General features: G+C 34.7%; 2 protein-coding genes across 4 annotated transcripts in view; both read left to right on the forward strand.

Annotated features, from left to right (window-relative positions):
- LOC139142485 (arrestin domain-containing protein 3-like) overlaps positions 1-13,270 on the forward strand; it is a 63,270-nt gene extending 50,000 nt beyond the window's left edge. For all 3 annotated transcript variants that reach the window (XM_070712423.1, XM_070712424.1, XM_070712425.1), the window contains 5 exons: positions 775-1,013; positions 2,441-2,620; positions 3,440-3,640; positions 8,352-8,469; positions 9,173-13,270. In XM_070712423.1, coding sequence (XP_070568524.1) covers positions 775-1,013; positions 2,441-2,620; positions 3,440-3,640; positions 8,352-8,469; positions 9,173-9,363 — 929 coding nt within the window. In that variant the 3' untranslated portion in view covers positions 9,364-13,270. The remainder of the gene's footprint in view (positions 1-774; positions 1,014-2,440; positions 2,621-3,439; positions 3,641-8,351; positions 8,470-9,172) is intronic.
- Positions 13,271-16,431: 3,161 nt separating this feature from the next.
- On the forward strand, positions 16,432-18,634 carry LOC139141604 (tRNA (uracil-5-)-methyltransferase homolog B-like). Its single transcript, XM_070711197.1, has 4 exons — positions 16,432-16,450; positions 16,911-17,030; positions 17,670-17,769; positions 18,514-18,634. The coding sequence occupies exons 1-4, from the start codon at positions 16,432-16,434 to the stop codon at positions 18,632-18,634; spliced, it is 360 nt and encodes a 119-aa protein (XP_070567298.1).
- Positions 18,635-19,753: the final 1,119 nt, after the last annotated feature.

The following is a 19,753-nucleotide window of genomic DNA, read 5'->3' on the forward strand; positions in this document are numbered from 1 at the left end:
TGATTTTCAGTATTGTCGTTTGGGAAATTGATTTTACTGAAAAAGTTCTTTCTTTGGACTTTGTAGTTCTGACAGACTAATAAAAAGTGTGTTTCATCTTCAATACTGTTGGTGTTACACTGATTGCACCATCTTTCAGTAATTTGGGTTTTTGGGACAGTGTGTCAGATGTCAACCTATTCTCTGAGCAGAATCCATACCTGATATATGAAAATTGCAATAACATAGGACTGTGTGAAGGCATATATAACTGTAGGGAGTAAAAATTGACAAACAAGCAAATTTGCAATTTTAATAAATTAATGAGTATGACAAAATCCATAAACTCTCATACTTTCTTCAGCAAGACTGAAGATTTGTGGACACAAAAATTTTGTTTTAATTGTTAGTAACCTAGGGAGTACACTTATACCATCACTCCTGATTATAGCCCCCTGAGAAATTCCCTTTTATTTCCCAACCAAAGATGGATCCACTAACCCTCAGTCATCCCCCTTTCTTCGAATGTCTTTGGAAAACATACGTGATAATATTACTGGACCTGACCAAGGTACATCATTGCAGGTGGTGAGAATGCTTCTTTCATGAATGCATAACTCAGGACTGCGAAGTATAGGAGATGCAGTTGAAATGTAAGTCTGTTTTCCCTGTGCACCAATTGTTCAAATAATACCCTGCATGCCTAGGCATACAGTAACTGCCCTAATCAACAAACATACATGGAAGTGGTTGACTGAAATGATATCCCAACCACTCTCTGTATTCTCTTTACAGAGCGTGGAAACACGGAAGGGGAGGACCCGGAATTAGAAGCCGGGCAGCACTCCTTTCCGTTCAAATTCCAACTGCCGGCCGAGGGTCTGCCGTGCTCATTCGAGGGGCATCCCTACGGATATATCCGATACTACATGAAAGCCTACATTGAGATTCCGTGGAAGTTTGATCCGGCAACAAAGAGGGCTTTCACAATTTCCGGGATCCCCCATGACTTGAATGATCTGCCTGATATACATGTATGTAACTGCCTACTTATGTCTTGCTACATTAGCTCTGGTTCACATTGTGATCAGAATCTTAAATAGAGTGTAACTGACTTCGAGGGTTAGCTGATTGTTATCGCTATAGGAAAAAGAGTCTTTTTCACTCAGGAGTTAATACCGCATATAAAAAAGTCATTGTGACAGAAGTACACTATTTTCCCTAGCCATTCAATTTTCTAAATTTCAACGGGTCTTTTTCAAAAATTGTAAAAAAAATGCTTCTTTTTTGGAATTATATAAAGAGTTGTTAAATAGAGCTGTATATCGTTCAAGTTTTACGAGAATCCATGCAGCCGCAGATTTGTTCCCGGAAGATAATTTTCCCTGACAGTAAAACCATGATGGGCTTTTTGAATGTTTAACAATTCTACGGGAGTATACATAGTTGGCCAGTGGCGCCTCTGATTATAGCTCTCTCCAACAGTGTAAAATTTATCAACAACATTATTCTATCTATCAAAGTATTTCAGAAACTTTGTGATGGCTTTGATATATCACAGCTGAGAAAGAAAACTATCAGAAGAAATGCAATTCCTAAAGTTTTACAAATTGAGCGTTTCAAATCTCAAAACTCCCAGGTACCTTAAATGAATAAATAATTAATAAACAACAAAAATACACCGGGTAAATCATAGCAAAATAAAAAAAACAACAAAAAATACATGAACATAAATAAGAAGATAGATATCTGTATAAATAAACGAACCATTTGCACTTCAAAAGAACATTTGGCATATTTAGCATAATTTTAATATGAAATGATACATCTGCAAAATGATTCTCTGCCAATAACTGAAATTAAAAATAAATGAATAGATGAATAAATTATAATTATTAATTAATCATTTGATTTATGTGTATTCAATTTCATTAAATAAATAAACAAATAAATTTGTTGTCGACAATCCCTGTAGCAATATATTGGGGAATCCCTTGCATGAAATAAGAATTCTAACATACATCCACAGTCTGATTGTACTGGTCAGGGCACAATTTAGTCTGTTCCATCTGTAGTATTTGATCTTTAACCGCTTTGTCACCTGATTTTGGTATAACCCAAGGCAACAGTGAGGATTTGTAGATACAGACAGACTTGCATCGATCACCAGTAACCTAGGGATTCATTAGTGTTGGTGATAGAGGACATTAATGGCTTAAGGCCCCCCAGGAGAACCTTTTTATTGCACGTCCAATGTTGTTTCTGTCCTCTTATCTTCATCAGTACCACACTTCATGGTGAAAATATAACCAATACCAGTACAGGGAACTTATAACTTATAAACCAAATCCTTGAGGGGGGGGGGGGGGGGTCAGGGGAGTCACCTCTAGATGAATTACTTTTTTAATGAAATTTGCTAGTATGTTTAATTTTTCACAATTTTTTATTTGTGAACTTGTAGAATCCTGTCCACGGCCATGATGATAAGACAGTGTGCTGTTTCTGTTGTACAACAGGACCAATCTCACTGGACGCCTGCACCGACAAGAAAGGCTACATTCCAGGAGAGAGCATTGCTGTGACACTGAGTATTGAAAATGTCACAGAGAGAGAAATAAAGACGAAGTCTGCCCTCATGCAGGTAAATCATATATTCCAATCTTGTGATGCTAACTGTATAGTTTTCTGTTTCATTGTTAAATTTCTGCATTCTTATTTTTCTTTCGTCAAATTAAATTATTGCTGTTGATTTTCTCCAGAGCAAAGTAATAAGTTTTCAGTTCCTTACATAAGTCATCCCTTCTGTGCCCAGCAATATTCTGACTTTGACAGTTACTTGAAGCTGCAATTTCTGATATTTTTTTGAAAACTTCATGAGGACAACAAAGAATGTAAGATCAAAATTTGGCCCTGTTACACAAGGGTTAATTTAACATTACATCCATAACTATAGGATGTCAATTTAGACTGATTCTTGTAAGCAAAACTTTTTTACGATTTCATTTTAGGAAAAATTATATTGCTATTCACGTTTTATATATTTTAAAGTAGGGGTATTATAGTCCTTTTGGACCAAGTGTTTTTGGTAATCTTTTTCAAAAACTCATTTCAGCTCGTGGCACCTATGATGTATGCAGTTGGAAATAAGTTCAGAAAGAGCATTTAAAGATTAAGAGAAACTAAAAAATTTCAAATGAAACTCTTAATGCTCAGAGAACTGATGTGCATTCAATATATAACACACCAAATCAAATAGAATTTGTGAAAGAAATTTTTATAGTTTTAAATTCTTTGATAGTAATTTATGTGATTTTTGTGAAATATAATTCCTGTAGAGGAAGAAGTAATGAACAGATTTGTGTCATTTAAACTTTCATCACCACATTAATGGAGTATTTACACTTTGAATTACGTCTCATTCACTTGTTGAATTTCATTCATTCTTATTGAAATCCTATAGGAAGTGACCTTTACCGGCTACACTGTAGACGGAGGTGATGCCAAGACGATCACCAAATTGATCACAGTGACTGAGATCAGACACGGCTGCTGTGAGCCACACGACACCATGAACTGGAGCAAACAGCTTCTTCTAATCCCTCCAGTTCCATCAACAGGCTTGGCAGGGTGTCCCTTTATCAATATCAAGTACTACATTGAAGTAAGTCTTATCGATTGTCAGTCTTTGTTTGTAAAACAAGTGTGAACCGCAAAGTACATGAGATGTGACGGTATCAATTTTGGCAAGTAAAAAATCATCACTATGTTGGATATCATGAATATATCGTAAAATTTTGAGTATCTTATATTTCCGTAGTCTCAGTGTTTTGCTCTGTTCTCTTTAACTTTACAGCACTCTGTCCAATTTTGCATGATTCTGCTACGATAACTTCTTTATGGCCATGAGAACTAAATTGCAACCAGGCGACAGTGCATTCTGGTCATAAATAAGTTGGTAAATGTCAGTTTTGACAAATATATTGTTGTAATATAAAAGAATAATTTTTCCCATGGAGAGTTTGAGATCTAGAGAAGGAAGATGTTGTTATATATATACTTTCTTCTGGTATTAAAGTTCAAAATGTCAAACTTTGTAAAGGGCCACTAGGTGTAACTCTGTATTTTTTTCATAATTTTTTTTTAATGTCAACTATTGTTTCTGCTTTTACTCCCAAAGCATGTTGAGATACACAGTTTTAAATATGTCAACTGCAGATGTTAAAATCTGCGTCGCTGTTGTTGATGAGTGAATTCTTGCCTGGACTTGAATTCAAATTTTAACAATTACAGCTCATGTTATATACAGACAATGTCTTGACAAGCAAAATGTGCTTTATGTTGTTTTGGCTGTAGAACAAGAACTTGCATTTGACAAACAAAACAAAAATTGTGAAAAAAAATCATGAAATGATACAGCTACTGGACCTTTCAGTCAATTTATCAAGAAAGGATAAAACTTTATCTGACCATAAATGTTTTAAAGTCCTAAGATTCAGTTCCTAAAGGCAGAGAAGAAGATGACATTATTCTACATCAAAAATTTCATTCTTTTGCATAAATCCATTGATTGTGTCCATGTGAGTTTTGACCCTTTAAGAGCTGTAATTTGTCCCACCAAAACTTTGGTGCAACATTTTGCTTATTTTTGTGAATTTTTCTTTAACTTATGATTTTAGATCAAATAGATATCATATTTTGTTTGCTGCATTTTTTAGCAAACTTTTCCCAAAAATTAGAAAAAAAATTGAAAAGGATAAATTTTATAAAGGTGACAAGAATCGACTTTGGCGCCCAAAGAATTTCAAACATCTTTCACTGGTTGAAATTCACTGAAAATTAATTTTTATAAAACTGACAAATGAAACTCTCTCGCATGTTATCAGAAATGTAGAAATGACTTTGATATTTGATCCCAGAGTCACCCCAACCAAAGTATCTTTTGCATTAAAGCTAAAATAGATTGAAAAGATATTTGGAAAACCACACCTGTGCACTTTCAAAATTTTATACAAATACACTTTTTTTAGTCACAATATCAATTACAGCCAAGTTGTCTAGAGTACATAAAGCCAAATTACTCAGCTTGTGTATTGACTAATAAGATAACGTTTCCATGTCAACTTTAAATGTTGAACTAAAGTCGTGTAAAAATGCTCTCCCTTAGTTTGATGATGAAATAATAACATTTTCTTTAATTAACACATTCCAAGGCAAAAATCACCACCATCACTTTGTTCAAAAACTAGTTTGCTGCAGCAGCTTCAAGCTTTTTCTGAATTTCAAGAAACTCTTTGAAGAAAATACCATACTCGAATTTTCAAGAAAAAGTGAAATTTTTTTCAACTTTCTGATGTGACAATTTATTTTATTGATAAACAGTAGAGAGGATCATATTAATTAATCTTTTTTGCTATCCCAAAGTGAGCTAAACATAAAATTTCAACCGAAGCAAGCCCTTTTGAAGTATATCACCCTTGTAAATTATCTCTAGACATCCGTAGCATATATGAATGATATTACAGACCAATAGGTTTTTATGACACCCGAGTGAAACAGTTCTTAATATCAGTCTATCAGAGAGTAAACATATATTTTTTGTTAGTTTGATATCATATACGGGTACATATTGTAAAAGTTGCAGTAGCTTTGAGTGTTTTATTAGCTTTAGTTTCAGTTTTCTTTGTTTCTTATTAACTTTTTACAGCACTCTGAGTAATTTCTCATAATTTTTTATGCCAATGTCTTATAATAGCTGTAAGAAAAAATGGCAACAACAGACGATGCAAGTCCCAACCAATCAGAGAGAGGCTTATTTAATAATCGTCAGGATTATTAATGATTTTTTGCAATCCAGTAAAATTTTGATCAGAGTTGAAATCTAAAGAACAATGATTGTTTTAACAGTCTTTTACTGGGCAACTATGATATGAAAGGACCTCGATGAGTTCTTTCCGGAAAATTCCAAAACTTTTATGATCATCCATGCACAAAAGTCCATAGTTAATTCAGATAGTATCTCCTTTCAGAGAGCTGAATTTCGGAGGAATGTCGTAATGGTTTATTCATACATGCGTTTACCTGTCCAAGCAATATGCACATCACATGACACATGCACGGTATGTTTTCGATAAAACCCCAGTAGGGGATTTTGAAGAAAATGGCTATGTGTAGGTCAGCTTCATGACACAACCGCTTGACATATCAGAAAAATGTCCCACTGATCTCAAATGACCATGCTTTTACCTCCATTATTTTAGGTTGAGTGCAGATAATATTGTTAGTGACAAATTTTCACATCATACTTTTGTTTTATAAAAGAATAAGGCCATTGACAAAAGCTAGTGGTTATGCAATTATTATTTTCTTTATCATCAAAAACTCCAGATTTTCGATTTTGCATCTACACATCAGATCGTCATAAAACACAGAAATGTCTCTGAATTGTTGCAATTATAAGCATTATGACCAGTGTTACAATATACAACTTTGTTTTCATTTATGGATATTTGCTCATTGAAATTTATTCAGGAAATTTGTCACTACGTGTACGTTTATTCCATGGTCAAATAATTCAGTGTTTTTCTTTCTTATTCAAAATCATGAAAATCTTCAGGATGATTTAGCAATGAATAATTGAATATTTCAATAATCTTTATTATGAATTATTGAACAAAAAATAATGCGTGACTTCAAATCTGACTTACATTTTGCTCTTAGTTGAACTCAGCTTGGTATTCAGTGTTTGTGCAGTAACATTGTGACCATTTTGTGGCAGAAACTGTACAGAAATCTAAATCAAATGACTATTTACACTGCGGTGAAATTCCTGATCAGAAGTAGAAAGCTGGTCTTTAGTCTCACTATTTTAAGAGTTGAGTGGGCGTTTCCGTTTTTGTCTCCAGAATTGAATCCATAAATACTTAATTTAATTTTCAGTATTTTTTTCACTTTGAAGAGGCAGCTCTCATCTGTTTAATTGATAGTGTCAACTTCAATTAAAGCCATCAAGGCAGCTTTGTTATTCTTTACAGGCAAATAAAATCAATAATCCATGGTTGACCATAATGAGAATCACCATCTACCAGTCTGAGTAGGAAATATCATAGTCAGTCAATTTATACGTAACTCTGTGCCAAACATTGTGCTTTCAAAGGTGGTTTAACCCACTATTGATGAAAGAGGCTGACTGTGACACCCTCCCCCCAAAAAAAATCTAACCCCTGAAACGATTTGCATACCGGTAGTTCATGTTTTGTTATAGCAGATGCAGACATTATATAACTCCTCCAAAAACCCACTGAAATCTGTGCAGTGAGGGCGTACTTTAAATACTAAAGCGAACTCGCTTTAAAGTTGCATCCAAATTCAAAAGCTGTATTTTAATTTGAAACACTGTTTTCACAAAATTTTGAAACACTGTTTTCACAAAAAGGAACACAAATGTCACATTGTATTCATTGAGCAATCTTGACCTTGTCATATTGAAATATTTTGTCCATCGCCATGGTTTCAAACTACGCTGTGCCTTGCAGCAGTGAGTGTGATGGGAAAAGACACAAACTGTAGGCTGGTTGTAAAAACTGAAAGCTTCACGCAACAAATATTGATGAGAATTGACAGCCTGTTTTAATTGGTCATCAAGCTGGCTCTGTTGTGTGTCAGATAGTGTCACACACAATTTTGTGTTCATCAGTACGATGAAACCATATCTTCATGTTTGGTGAGCAATACATCTAACATGCTAGATGATTTACTCTTTGTAGGCACTTATTATATAGTGTGTAATTTTCACTCTTTTGAAAGTTACAAGCTGCAAGTACAGATGCATCACATGGGAAAAATGACTGTATATAATGACAATTTATGGCTGTCAGTTTACATCAATTCATTAATTTCTTTAAATTTTTATGCGTCAGCTTTTGTATCAAAACATGCTAGGAGACAAATTTGTTGCAGAAAAATTTTTGCGTCAGTGGTGTGTATTGGTTAGGTCATTTTGATCAAAGGATATACTGAGATCGTTGTCAATATAACAGGTGTAAGAATGCTAATATTGTTTTTAATGTGGGCTGTTAATGATTCTTACTGACCAGAAAGTGCTGTTAACGACTGCTGTAGTTGGAAATATCTAAACTGCCAAAGCCTTTTATTTGCCTTCCTACCAGAGGAAATGCTATCAACTGTATGCAGGTGACTTATAATGTTTGCTGTAAATTTCAAACAAGCAGGTTGAAATGAACAAGACATGTTCAAGTATAATTTAATTTATTGAGCTTAAAATAAATTTCGATATTTGGACAGTGGGTTGTGTTCCGCAATCTATGTCACTTGAAGCATATTTCCTAACTGCCGTTGCCCTCATAATTTTTCAGGTGGAGGCTGTCGTCGTGGGAACCGTGTTCCATCTGGCGCTGCGACTGCCGATCATTATCGGGAACATTCCCGTCAGGTCACCGGCTCCATCCACTGTGGATACGCCGAGTGTCAACCGTGAGTAAAAACGCTTCGTTAAAGTTCGTACCATATTCTTAATCCCAGGTGGCCCTGTGTCAGTAGCAAGAGTAAAATTTGACTGATTTGTGACATATGCTGCGTCAGGGGACCATAGCCATCTCTTATGATATGTGATATATTCATTCTGTCTCTTGTATCAGCTGTAAACCCATGAGAATTGCATTATACTGAATAAACAATGGGATTTTTTGTGCAAATGTTAGATGTCAATACTTCTAGCAGTATAAAGCCCATTCTTTCTAATATAATAGACACCCGTGTGAGGTGTGTAACACCAAGAAAATTACAAGAAAATATGAAGTACTTTATAATCCATTGGAGGAAGCAAATTATTATTCTGTAACTCTCAAAGCAATTCATAAGACGTACAAGAAACTATTTATCCAAAAGACATACTTTTTAGTGACTTTTGCAGTAAAAATGGCTACAACAATGTATAGTGAAAAAGTAGTCAGAGCAGATTCCTTCTTCAGCGAATAATAGGTCTGATATCAGAGTCCTATCATTAATATGCAAAAGTATATACTCGTCAAGAAATTTAAGAGACTTTCAGAAATATGTGCTTAATAATATACAGGAATGATGAATTTGGCACGTTGTTACCTCTGGTGTCATTCTTGAAACTTTGAAAATCACTTTTCAAATGATCTCTTACTTCGGTTCATTCTTATCTCCTCAGTGCCACCACCATCTTATGAAGTACTGTTTTCCGGGAAAACAAACATCCGGGATAAAGACGACGATGAGTACACCCATGGACAGATGGAATTTGCTCCCAGATATGCCTACTACAGCATGAGTACGCTGGACAAGAGAAAGTCACGACCCGTTTCCATAGCGTCACAGGTCACCTACTATGGGAGCCTATAGTTTTGTATGGAGACATACATACAATGTTCTAACATTGTCTGTTATGGGTCAGACAACTTTGTGTCTGTTCGCACACATTAGTATATTGTAACAGTATCAAGTATTTTTCAAAGTATCCAATACAGTATTAATCCTCTAGAAATTAAAGGTCATTGCCACATAGGGGCAAAAGTGAAAGGAAAGTACAAGTTCAGTGTTATTTCAGTAATCAGATGACTTGTGGAAATTGCAGGTGGCAAGTTGCGTTGACTTTGTGGAAGGGCGTAAACCAGCAAAATTTAAATGGCATTGATATTAAAGGTATACAGTCATCTGTAATCTAAATATGCCCATATAGGGTATGGTCAAAGGGGCGTTCCTTAGTATTCAAAATGCCCATGTGAGGGCGCTGTTTTTAAAAAGTTACCACCCGCTTAAAATCTATGATTGGTTAGATTTTCTCTTTCCATGGTAACTGTAGCAAAATTGGAACAGGTGACAGTATACCCTTAACTTTAAAGACTGCCTCTACAATGTACAATGCTTCTCATCATGCTCATGAAATGAATTTGCAGAAATGTACGTTAGGAACTGATATCACAAACGTAAATATATCGTATCTAACTCTTAAGTAATATATAACACAGTACCATATATTATAACTGCATGATGTAGCTGCAGTTGAGTTGCCTGCTCAAAGTATCCCAGTAGTGAGCAAGTGTATCTGCCAATGATACTATACAGCCATCACTGTCAGAGCTAGGACCAATGTACCCAAGTTGCTGAAGCAAACTTAATAGCGTCTAATTGTTGTAAAGGAGAAATATGATTCATCTCTAGCCTGTGCATTTAATGGAGCACCATTTTGTATCAATGTCTTTTTTTGTACAGTAGTGAAACTTGGAATTTTTCCAGAGTGTTGATGTAGTAACACTTGTTTTAGGATCAAACAAAGTCAGCCAAAATATAACCAAACATTTGCATTGAGCATCCAGTGATCTAGAAAAACAACCAGTGAAACATATAAGTGAGTTTCTGTTTTAATACTATAGGAGTGTTTAGATATTGCTATATAATCCCATCACATGCATGTTCAGTCAAAAAGAGTGCATTGCCATATTGACTTTCTCACAATCAGAAATATGTAATGTTGGATTGTTCATAAATTCAGCAAGCTGGGTAATCTTTTAGTATCCATGGAGATTTTGTTACAGATGACGTGGGATTTTAATCGTCAAGGGACCACAATACCTCATGCTGCATATAATATATCCAATGTTCATGTATGAATTTCTGATGTGCAGCATTAAGTCTGCAATGAAGTACACTCTTTAGGATTTCTGCTGAGTGTGAACTGTCAGAGAGTATGTTATAGTGTCTATAGACAACCTCTGCCCCTAATCTACTCTCCTGTGGTATAAAATGCCTTTCAGGGGTAATACATTTGGCATGCTGTGGTACCAGCTAGCTTACAGAAGTACACATGAATGTAAAAATTGTGCGACTTTCATGCACCATCTTGTGAATTTACCTCATTCGCTCTCCTGGGAGCTAAGGACTTGCATGGGTGCTGTGATGTCATATCATACATGTATATTAATATCGCATAACTTTGACTTGTCTCCGACTTGACACAAAAGTGAGCCAAGCCTAGGTATATGGCACAAGGAACAAGTTGCAATGAAGTTGCGAATCATATTATTTCCTGTTTGGATGTACAACTTTAGCTGTACTTTAAAACAAATCAAAAGAAGAGAAATGCCTGTTTATCGACCACTTGCCACTTTGTACTCAGCAATTATCAAACAATGATTTGATACTAAATTGAAAACAAAAATTTGAGGATGTGAAATCTTCAAGCTGTGTAGATTGATGTCAGAGTTTTTCAACAGTGAGTCTGCACAGATACCTTATAGTGAGTACATTCCATTCAAAACAGATATTTTTGTCTTTTCCCAACCAATGTGAACACTATTATGCTGATAGTCGTACCATGTGATGTAATATGAAATCTGTACGCATTCAAGGAAATATGCTGTTTTCAAATTTCTGATAAAATTCTAATCTGCTTGGAATGAAACGGCATGGATTGTAGAGTTTGAGTAATTATAGTTTTGGTAGTAAAACAAAGACAAACTTTGAGAATTGGAGTCTATATCCAACAACAGATACTTTAGCAAGAGAATTTGATACTTGTAGGTTGTTCTATTCCAAAACTTCCTTGTGGAGACAGTTAAGAGTACATTTTCTAGATATTCTATATCACAATCGATGTGAACCTTTTTTGAAATGAGTGCCAGAAATTGTTGATATTAATGTGGAGTTATTTCTGACAAAATGAGAACAAAAGTTTGAAAATGGATGGTTTATTTGTTTTGTGTGTGTTATACATTTATACTCACTACCAAAATGAAGGCAGCAACTTCTGTAAGATGATGTTCATCCTTCATAGGGTGTGTTGGTTTGTATTTATCGTCGGGTTCGGCCACAAGTTTTACGCAAGATTAATGCAGAACCCGTGTTTGTGTAGAACTAAAAATTCTCACACACAAACAGTTCGACAATGTAGGACACATAATTTAACCTTTTGAGCGCCAAAGTCAATTTTTTCACCCTTATAAAATACACCTAAGTCAATTTTTGTCAGATTTTTGCCAAAATTTTGATAAAAAACTGTGGCCAATGAAATGTTGTGTTCATTTGGTCCAAAATTATCAGAAAAATTCAGAAAAGTTAATAAAAATTGGTAAAATGTTGCACTTAAATTTTGTGGGAAAAAATACAGCACTCAAAGGGTTATGATGTCACTATAGAAACTCATTACATGCTGTGTTTACATTCACGTAAAATTTGTAGCTGAACCTGTTTAATATCAATGATAGAAAGTACTGTATGGTCCCATCTTATCATGTTTCTAAATTCTGAAAAGTTCCATGTTTTTGTAATGTACTTGCCAGTAACAAATATTTGTAAATTGATGTTGAATTCAAAGAGCGTATCCTTAATTGTTGCACCCTCTTATCAGAAAATTGTTGGTATGACCCTTATATTTTTAAGTGGGCATTGGTGTGACCGCTTTGTTAAGTGGCCAAACTTGACCATTTTATAGGAAAAAGGGATCCCAAAGGACTACATCACAGATGTCTAGTGATGTGTTGCGGTGTGTGTAAGAATTGCTCATTTCATGGCTCTGTGAAAAAATATCACTCAGAGCGTTTATCTGAAAAATGATTACCCCTTTCTTATGTTAGTACTGTGGATCAATCCACTTTTCTGTGTAGGTAGGGCAAGACAGGTAATCATTTGAAGGGGCTGGAATATATCATATATGTAGACCTAATAAATGTCATTCAGCACAAAAGGATGTCAACATTTGAGAAAGTTGGATTACTAATGAAATTTTGAAATGAGTTGCTCTACAAGCTTCTCCATTATACTTAATTATTTCTCTGTCAGAATTATTTATGTGAGCACCTTATTAAGGTGGTATGCACCACAAAAGTGAAGGATTTCGAAATTTTGCTCAAACTTTCCTCAATGAAACGTTCAACTCTCAGTGTTTCACCAAATCAATAATAGAAATCAGGGGTCATCATGCAAAATTTGGAGCTTGAGAAACAAGTAACCTAACATTTACCGATATTTGAAATTCAAAATGCAACTCCTCTGTATTAACTCTTATGGGGAAAAATACAATTTTTTAAAGAGTGACAAAAAATTTTCCTACTTCAAGAGTTTCAAAATGAGTTGAGTCCCCACAAGTGTTAGACCAGAAAAATATCGTAAAAGTTTGAGAGTCTGAACATCTGTCCCCAAAGCACCTCAATGTGTAACTATGAATCAATTAATTCACAATCATTAATTGGCATAATTACTCTACACTGAGTCTGCACTGATGTTGGTAATTTGTCAAACCTGACCAACTGATAAATATTCTAAAAAAAATTTTAAAAAAAGCATCTATTGAAAATGGGATAGCATATTACCGATGATCATACTACAACAGTATGATCAGATGTGTGGCATTATAAAATGGTTACAACATGGAAGACCCTTGAACAAACCAGCTTTGTTATTTTTTTCTAAGTCAGTTTTGAACAATTGGCAGTGATTCACCACAATATTTGCTACCTGTCTTTACCCTTTGAGCACCAAAGTCTATTTTTGTCCCCTTTATAAAATAAACCCCAGTCAATTTTTCCCAGATTTTTGCCAAAATTTTTTGAAAAAAATGGTAGCAAATGAAACGAAATGTCCATTTGGTCCAAAATTATCAAAAAATTACAGAAAAATTCATAAAAATTGGTAAAATGTTGCACTAAAATTTTGGCGGGAAAAAATTACAGCGCTCAAAGGGTTAATCCCCTCCGCAATTCTTGTAAGGACTGTTCTACCCATAGTCGCTTTTACCACCAGATTTTGGTATATCTCTATTGCTTTCAATTATAGATTTGGTGGACCCATATACAGGGAAACGGGGGTGGTTGGGGTTGATGTGGAAGAATTGTGATAGAACATGTCAATGAGGAAAAAGTTTTTCAGATGGGCTGATATCTTCCACTAATCTACATATGCTTGGTAAAATCCAAAAACTTGTGTGAATTAAGTTCCCCTTCAGCCTTTTACCCCTTCACGACCATGGTTTGACCCGAATCAATGGTGGTTGTGGATCTTTTCACTAGAAATCGGGGTGAACAGGTTTAAAAAAATTAGACTTCTGAAGGGTGTTTACCATCCAAAGTATTTTTCATAGCATAATTAAACCCTTGACAGTATTGGATTACAAAATGTTTGCCGTTGAAATCCTAAAACTGTCTTCTCTCAGTACCCTTGTTAATCACCATGTACATGTCTTCTTGAAACCAAACGCAAGTTTTTGAAAAAAATGTGATTGTAAATTGTGATGTAATTATTACTAAGTGCAATATATGTATATTTGAAATGTCAATGAACTTGGAATTGTAAACATGAATTTTTTTGTACCGTATATGATTGTAATTTTAAATCATCAAAAACAAGAATGTTTGTAAACTATATATCTCATTTGTAATGTTTATCAGAGTAATTTTTATGTCTTGTAATTTATCATTGAGTGAGTGGAGGTTATTGCTTGAATAGTTTTTCTCAATAAAAGTTTACAATTTGTCCAGTTTATGCTTTTTGTGCACTAATTTTTAAGTGTTTTACCACATCTGTTCAGTTTTTAGCTCCCATAGCCATATGTATATATGGCAATGGAAGCTATTCTTATAGGCTAGGAAAATGTCTGTATGTCTGTATGTCTGTATGTCTGTATGTCTGTATGTCTGTCCGTCAACATCAAAAACTCCAAAACCGCTGCACATTTCATCTTGATATTTGGTGTGTACATGGATGATGGGCTGTAGATGAGATTTTGTTCAAATGAAGTTGTCATTGCCAAAAATATGCAAATTAGTGCCAAAAAAGGCGTTTTTGGTAAAAAATCTCCTTCTTCATAACTGCTGGTCAGACAGCTTTGATATTTGGTATACAGGTCCCTAGGGATAACCCAACTTGGATTTGTTCAAATTGTGATGAAATATGCAAATCTGTATTTTTAAGGAATTTTTTTCTCATTTTTGGTCAAAAATTTATTTCATCAAAACCGCTTGTCTGACAGCTTTGATATTTGGTATACAGGTCCCTAGGGATAGCCCAACTTGGATTTGTTCAAATTGTGATGAAATAAGCAAATCTGTATTTTTAAGGAATTTTTTGTCATTTTTGGTCAAAAATTTATTTCATCAAAACCGCTCGTCTGACAGCTTTGATATTTGGTATACAGGTTCCTACAGATAAACTAAATATGATATACAGAATATATGATGAAATCTGCAATTTTGTATTTTTGGTGCAATTTTTGCCATTTTTGGTCAAAAAATGTGTTTCTCAAAAAATACTTGTCTGATGCCTTTGATATTTGGTATACAGGTTCCTGGGGGTTCTCTTAGTGTGATATAGTGAAATTTGATGAAATCTTCAATTTTTGTATTTTTGGGTCAGTTTTTGCCGTTTTTGGTCAAAATATTTGTTTCTCAAAAGTTACTCATGTGATATCTTTGATATTTGGTATACATTTTTGTACATAATTATGATGAAATCATCAATTTTGTATTTTTGCAGCTAATTTTGCCATTTAGGTCAGGCCATCCTGAAATGAGCTATCAAAGATCTCAACCTTCTTCATCAATACATATGTCACAAAACGTTGCTCTCTTCATAACACAGCAGAGCTCTGTCGACCATTGGGTCGTTTGTTAGCTCCCATAGCCATATGTATATATGTTTACAAGTTTACATTTTATTGAAAATCTCAATAGCCACTGAGCAGATTAGATGAAAAATTAGCATGTAAGTACTTTGGGCTGACCTGAAATGATTGTGCACATCTTGGGTCAGTATCTTGGACTTGCTATTTTTCATGAATTTTTTTGTAATTTTCTCCCATTTTTGGTCAAAAAATCTTCTTCTATGAAACCACAAGTCTGATTGATTTGAAACTTGGTATGGAAGTGCATAGGAGTGACCTTTCTCAAATCTGGGCAAATCGTGGTGAAATTTGCATATTTGCATTTTTTGGCTGTTTTTTTCATTTTTGATCAAAAATTTTTTTTAACTCTGAAACCACACGTCCGATTGAGTTGAAACTTAGTGTAGAGGTTTTTACGGGTGACGTCAGTAAGATTTGATCAATTCTGGTGAAATTTGTATAATTTATTTTGTTGGGGGAATTGTTTCTATTTGTGATAAAAAAATCTTTTAGCTTGATTTTAGCTTGTTTTGATAACTATATGGGAGCGACCAGTGACATTGTTCAGTTTTTTAAGCATTTTAGTCTTTTTTTAAATATATTGTTTACATCAATCCATACATGTTTAATTTCATTATCATTTTGTGTTGTATGTTTGTTTATTAACTTATTTTTATAGTTATTCATTTTTTTACGTAATGCCTAATTTATGTTCTCTTTGACCAAACACATCTCTGCAGTCTATTTTTAATAATTGGTGAAGTAGGGAAAAACAAAAGATTAGGATGAGAGTATAGGAGGGCTCTGTAACATTCTCGATGAATGAGGATGATGGGAGTACTGTGCACTGTGGAGTTGTGAAATGTAGTATGCCCTTCGAAAGTGAAAACTTAAACTTTTGCTCAAACTTTCCTCAATGAAAATTTCAACCATTGTCTTACCAAATCAAGAATAAAATCAGAGTGCAAAGTTTGGAACTAGAGAAACAAATTACCTGATATTTCCCGATACTTGAAACTTGCAATGGCTGCCATCCCTGTATTAACTCTAAGGAGAAAAATAAACATTTTTTATTTTCAAAAAAACTAAGATGGTGAAAATTTTTCTTACTCAAAGTGCTTTAAAATGAGCCTCTCAAATGGTAGATCAGAAAAGCATTGAAACAATTTTTGACTCTGTCCCCAAGGCGTGGTTGTTGTAACACATTGGAGCAATCATGTACCTGGAGCAAAATCCTGTGTTAATAACAGTGGTAGTGTATATTTTTTTATTGCTTTATTCTTTGTTTGTCACGCAGATATTTCCAATACTGAGTTTATTCTGGGCAAAGCAGAAAAGGTCATCCCAGGTTTGACCCCAACTCTGCAACATGAAGATGATGTGGTGGCTGTTGTCAATCCAGCTAGAGCTGGACTCCGTAAGTCAGATATTTATGCAAAAACATCAATAATCAAAATAAGAAGTAATCAGTTCTATTATTTATTAATATACAATGCTAGAATACAGAGCTACATTGGATTGTACTTGATGCATGCATGACACAATGACTTGTTTTAATTCATGTGTGTTTACAGTATTGACAAACTATTGGAAAGCATTTAGATTTATGCATAAAGGAGCCAGATTTTTATTTGTAATACTTTCATTTCAGGAAGTATGCACCTTGGAAGTGGAAAACTTAAACTTTTGCTCAAACTTTCTTTAATGAAACTTTAAACTGCTCTCGTACCAAGTAAGAAAAAAAATCTGAGGTCACCGTGCAAATTTTAGCACTAGAGAAACAAATTACCTGACATTTACCAATGTAACAGTTTGAAATTCAAAATGGCCACCATCCTTGTGTTAACTCTAGGGGGAAAAATGAAATTTATGATTTTCGAAAAACAAGATGAAAATTTTTCTTATTCCAACAAGAGCTTTAAGATGAGCCCCACAAGTGATAAGATCAGAAAAAAATTGTAAAGTTTGAGAGTCCGAATATCTGTCCCTGAGGGGCATTCTACCTTAACAAAGCATATTTTGCATGACATAAAGACTTTGTCTTGTAAACTTGCAGACAGGAAGGTCATCCGAACACTGAGGAATTGTGATTTCATCAAAAGACTAGTCTATGTGTCCTGCAAACCACAGGGTGAAGCCATGAGAAATTTCATTGAGTAAGTATTTAAGCAATAAAGCACACTCAGTGACGGTATACGAGTGGTATACCGTCGCTTGGTGTGATTTATTGCTATTATATCATAACAGTATATTGAAATTCTGGCGAGGAACGTCATAAACAGAGTTTTGCTCAAGCTGAGAGCTCGCGCTTATGCCAGCCGTGGTATATCGCCAATATACCACGGTTCTTTTCACGTCTCGTACAATCAGATTGCTGTATTTGCGCCATCAATATACTGGTATGATATAATTGCTAATATCTGATAGCATGTCTTCAATAGAGAAGAATAATAGAACCGTATGCCGATGAGAATTTGAAACATCCTCACCCATGAAAGAAATCTGGAAATGAAAGGCAAAAAAGATAGGAATTCTGAATTCGCCCTGTCACCCCCATTTCCCAATGTAGAGGTCCAACTTTGCTATCGAACAAATGGTAATAGGCTAAACCATTGATGTGAAAGGTTTAGACAGACTGCAGGTAATAGAGTAACTCTGTAGTTCTTCACTTTAAGAGAATGATTGGGAAAATCATAGTATAAATTCAGATATCCGTAAAATACATTAGATATTTCAAAAAATAAGTGGGACGACGAATTCTTCTTTATCGACTTTCTGTCAATTGCTTTGAAATTTTGTAGTGTATGTTCATCCCTTTCACAAATCAAAATAAGCATTCAGAATGTGTATACCAAATCAGAGTAATATTAATCTAATCTCTCATACTTCATACCACACAGTCTATGCTGTCCTCCAGTCAAGAAGCTGTATGGAAAACCATTCACACCAATCAGAGCTGTACCTGTTGATATGTTTCCACACACTAACCATTGTGAGCTTGTCATTTTGTTTGAGAGGTAGCTTTTGAAGATGGTGTCAACCCAGATATTTTAAGTCGTTATTTAGGAGATATTTTTTGTGATTCAGTTGTTTTGTTTTGCTGTATTGGAATTTTCTGATTTCAGCTATTTTTATATTAGCCAAGGTGGTTGAATGGTGCTGTATACTGTATGATGATGTATATGATATAAAGATGAATCTGAGTCATACCATCTTGAGTGTCTTTTCATTTGGTTTGTGTATTATTTATGCTTTGTCCGCCTCTTGCAAAATAAATTTGAGCAAAGTGTCCGCCTCTTTTAATGTACAGATCCTCCTTCTATAGTACCGGTAGTCTCTGTTACCCAGACTGCTCTGTGGGGCTCTCATTGGTCACCCGGTACCCTACACAGTCTGGGGAAAAACCATTCAAAATCTCTGAGCAAGATGGCGCGACATGGACAAGAAGAGAGCATCCTTGGAACAACTGATTTATGATGCAATTATAATGTTTTGAGGTTAAGTCACAGAAAATATAGTTTTATGGTCACGTAGTTGCTATCAAAGTCCCTCCTTAGTAATGAGTGTGAACTTGGACTGTTATAGATCAGTTGTATCGTACCTGCCTGTAAACTGAGACATTCAAAGTCATAGGTCACACTCATTACTGAGAATTGACTTCAAAAGCCAGTTCTACATACCCTTGAAACTATACTATCCATGACTTTGCTTCTAAACATAATCAGTTGCTCCCGGGATGCATCGCTTGTATCTGTGTTGCACTATCTTTCTGGTCTATATTTTAAGTGGGATTTTCACAGACTGTGTAGAGGCAGCCAGATGAGAGCCCCACACAGCATTATGGGTAGCCAAGACTAATTTTATAGCGGAGTATGTATTATCACTGTTAAGGTAGTTCATGCCTTGAAAGTGAAAGACTTAAACTTTTGCTCAAAGACATTCTCTTGCTATGTAAAAGAATAAAATTCTTGGATCATCGTCCAAATTTTGATTCCAGAGAAAGAAACGCCCAACATTGACTGAGATTTGAAATTCAAAATGAATGCCATCTCTGTGTTAACTCAATCAGGAAAATAAAATGTTCAATTTAAAATAAAAAGACGGCGTAAACTTTTCTTGCTTCGAGAGTTTCATGATAAA

Source organism: Ptychodera flava, chromosome 10, assembly GCF_041260155.1.
Source record: "Ptychodera flava strain L36383 chromosome 10, AS_Pfla_20210202, whole genome shotgun sequence".
NCBI lineage: Eukaryota > Metazoa > Hemichordata > Enteropneusta > Ptychoderidae > Ptychodera > Ptychodera flava.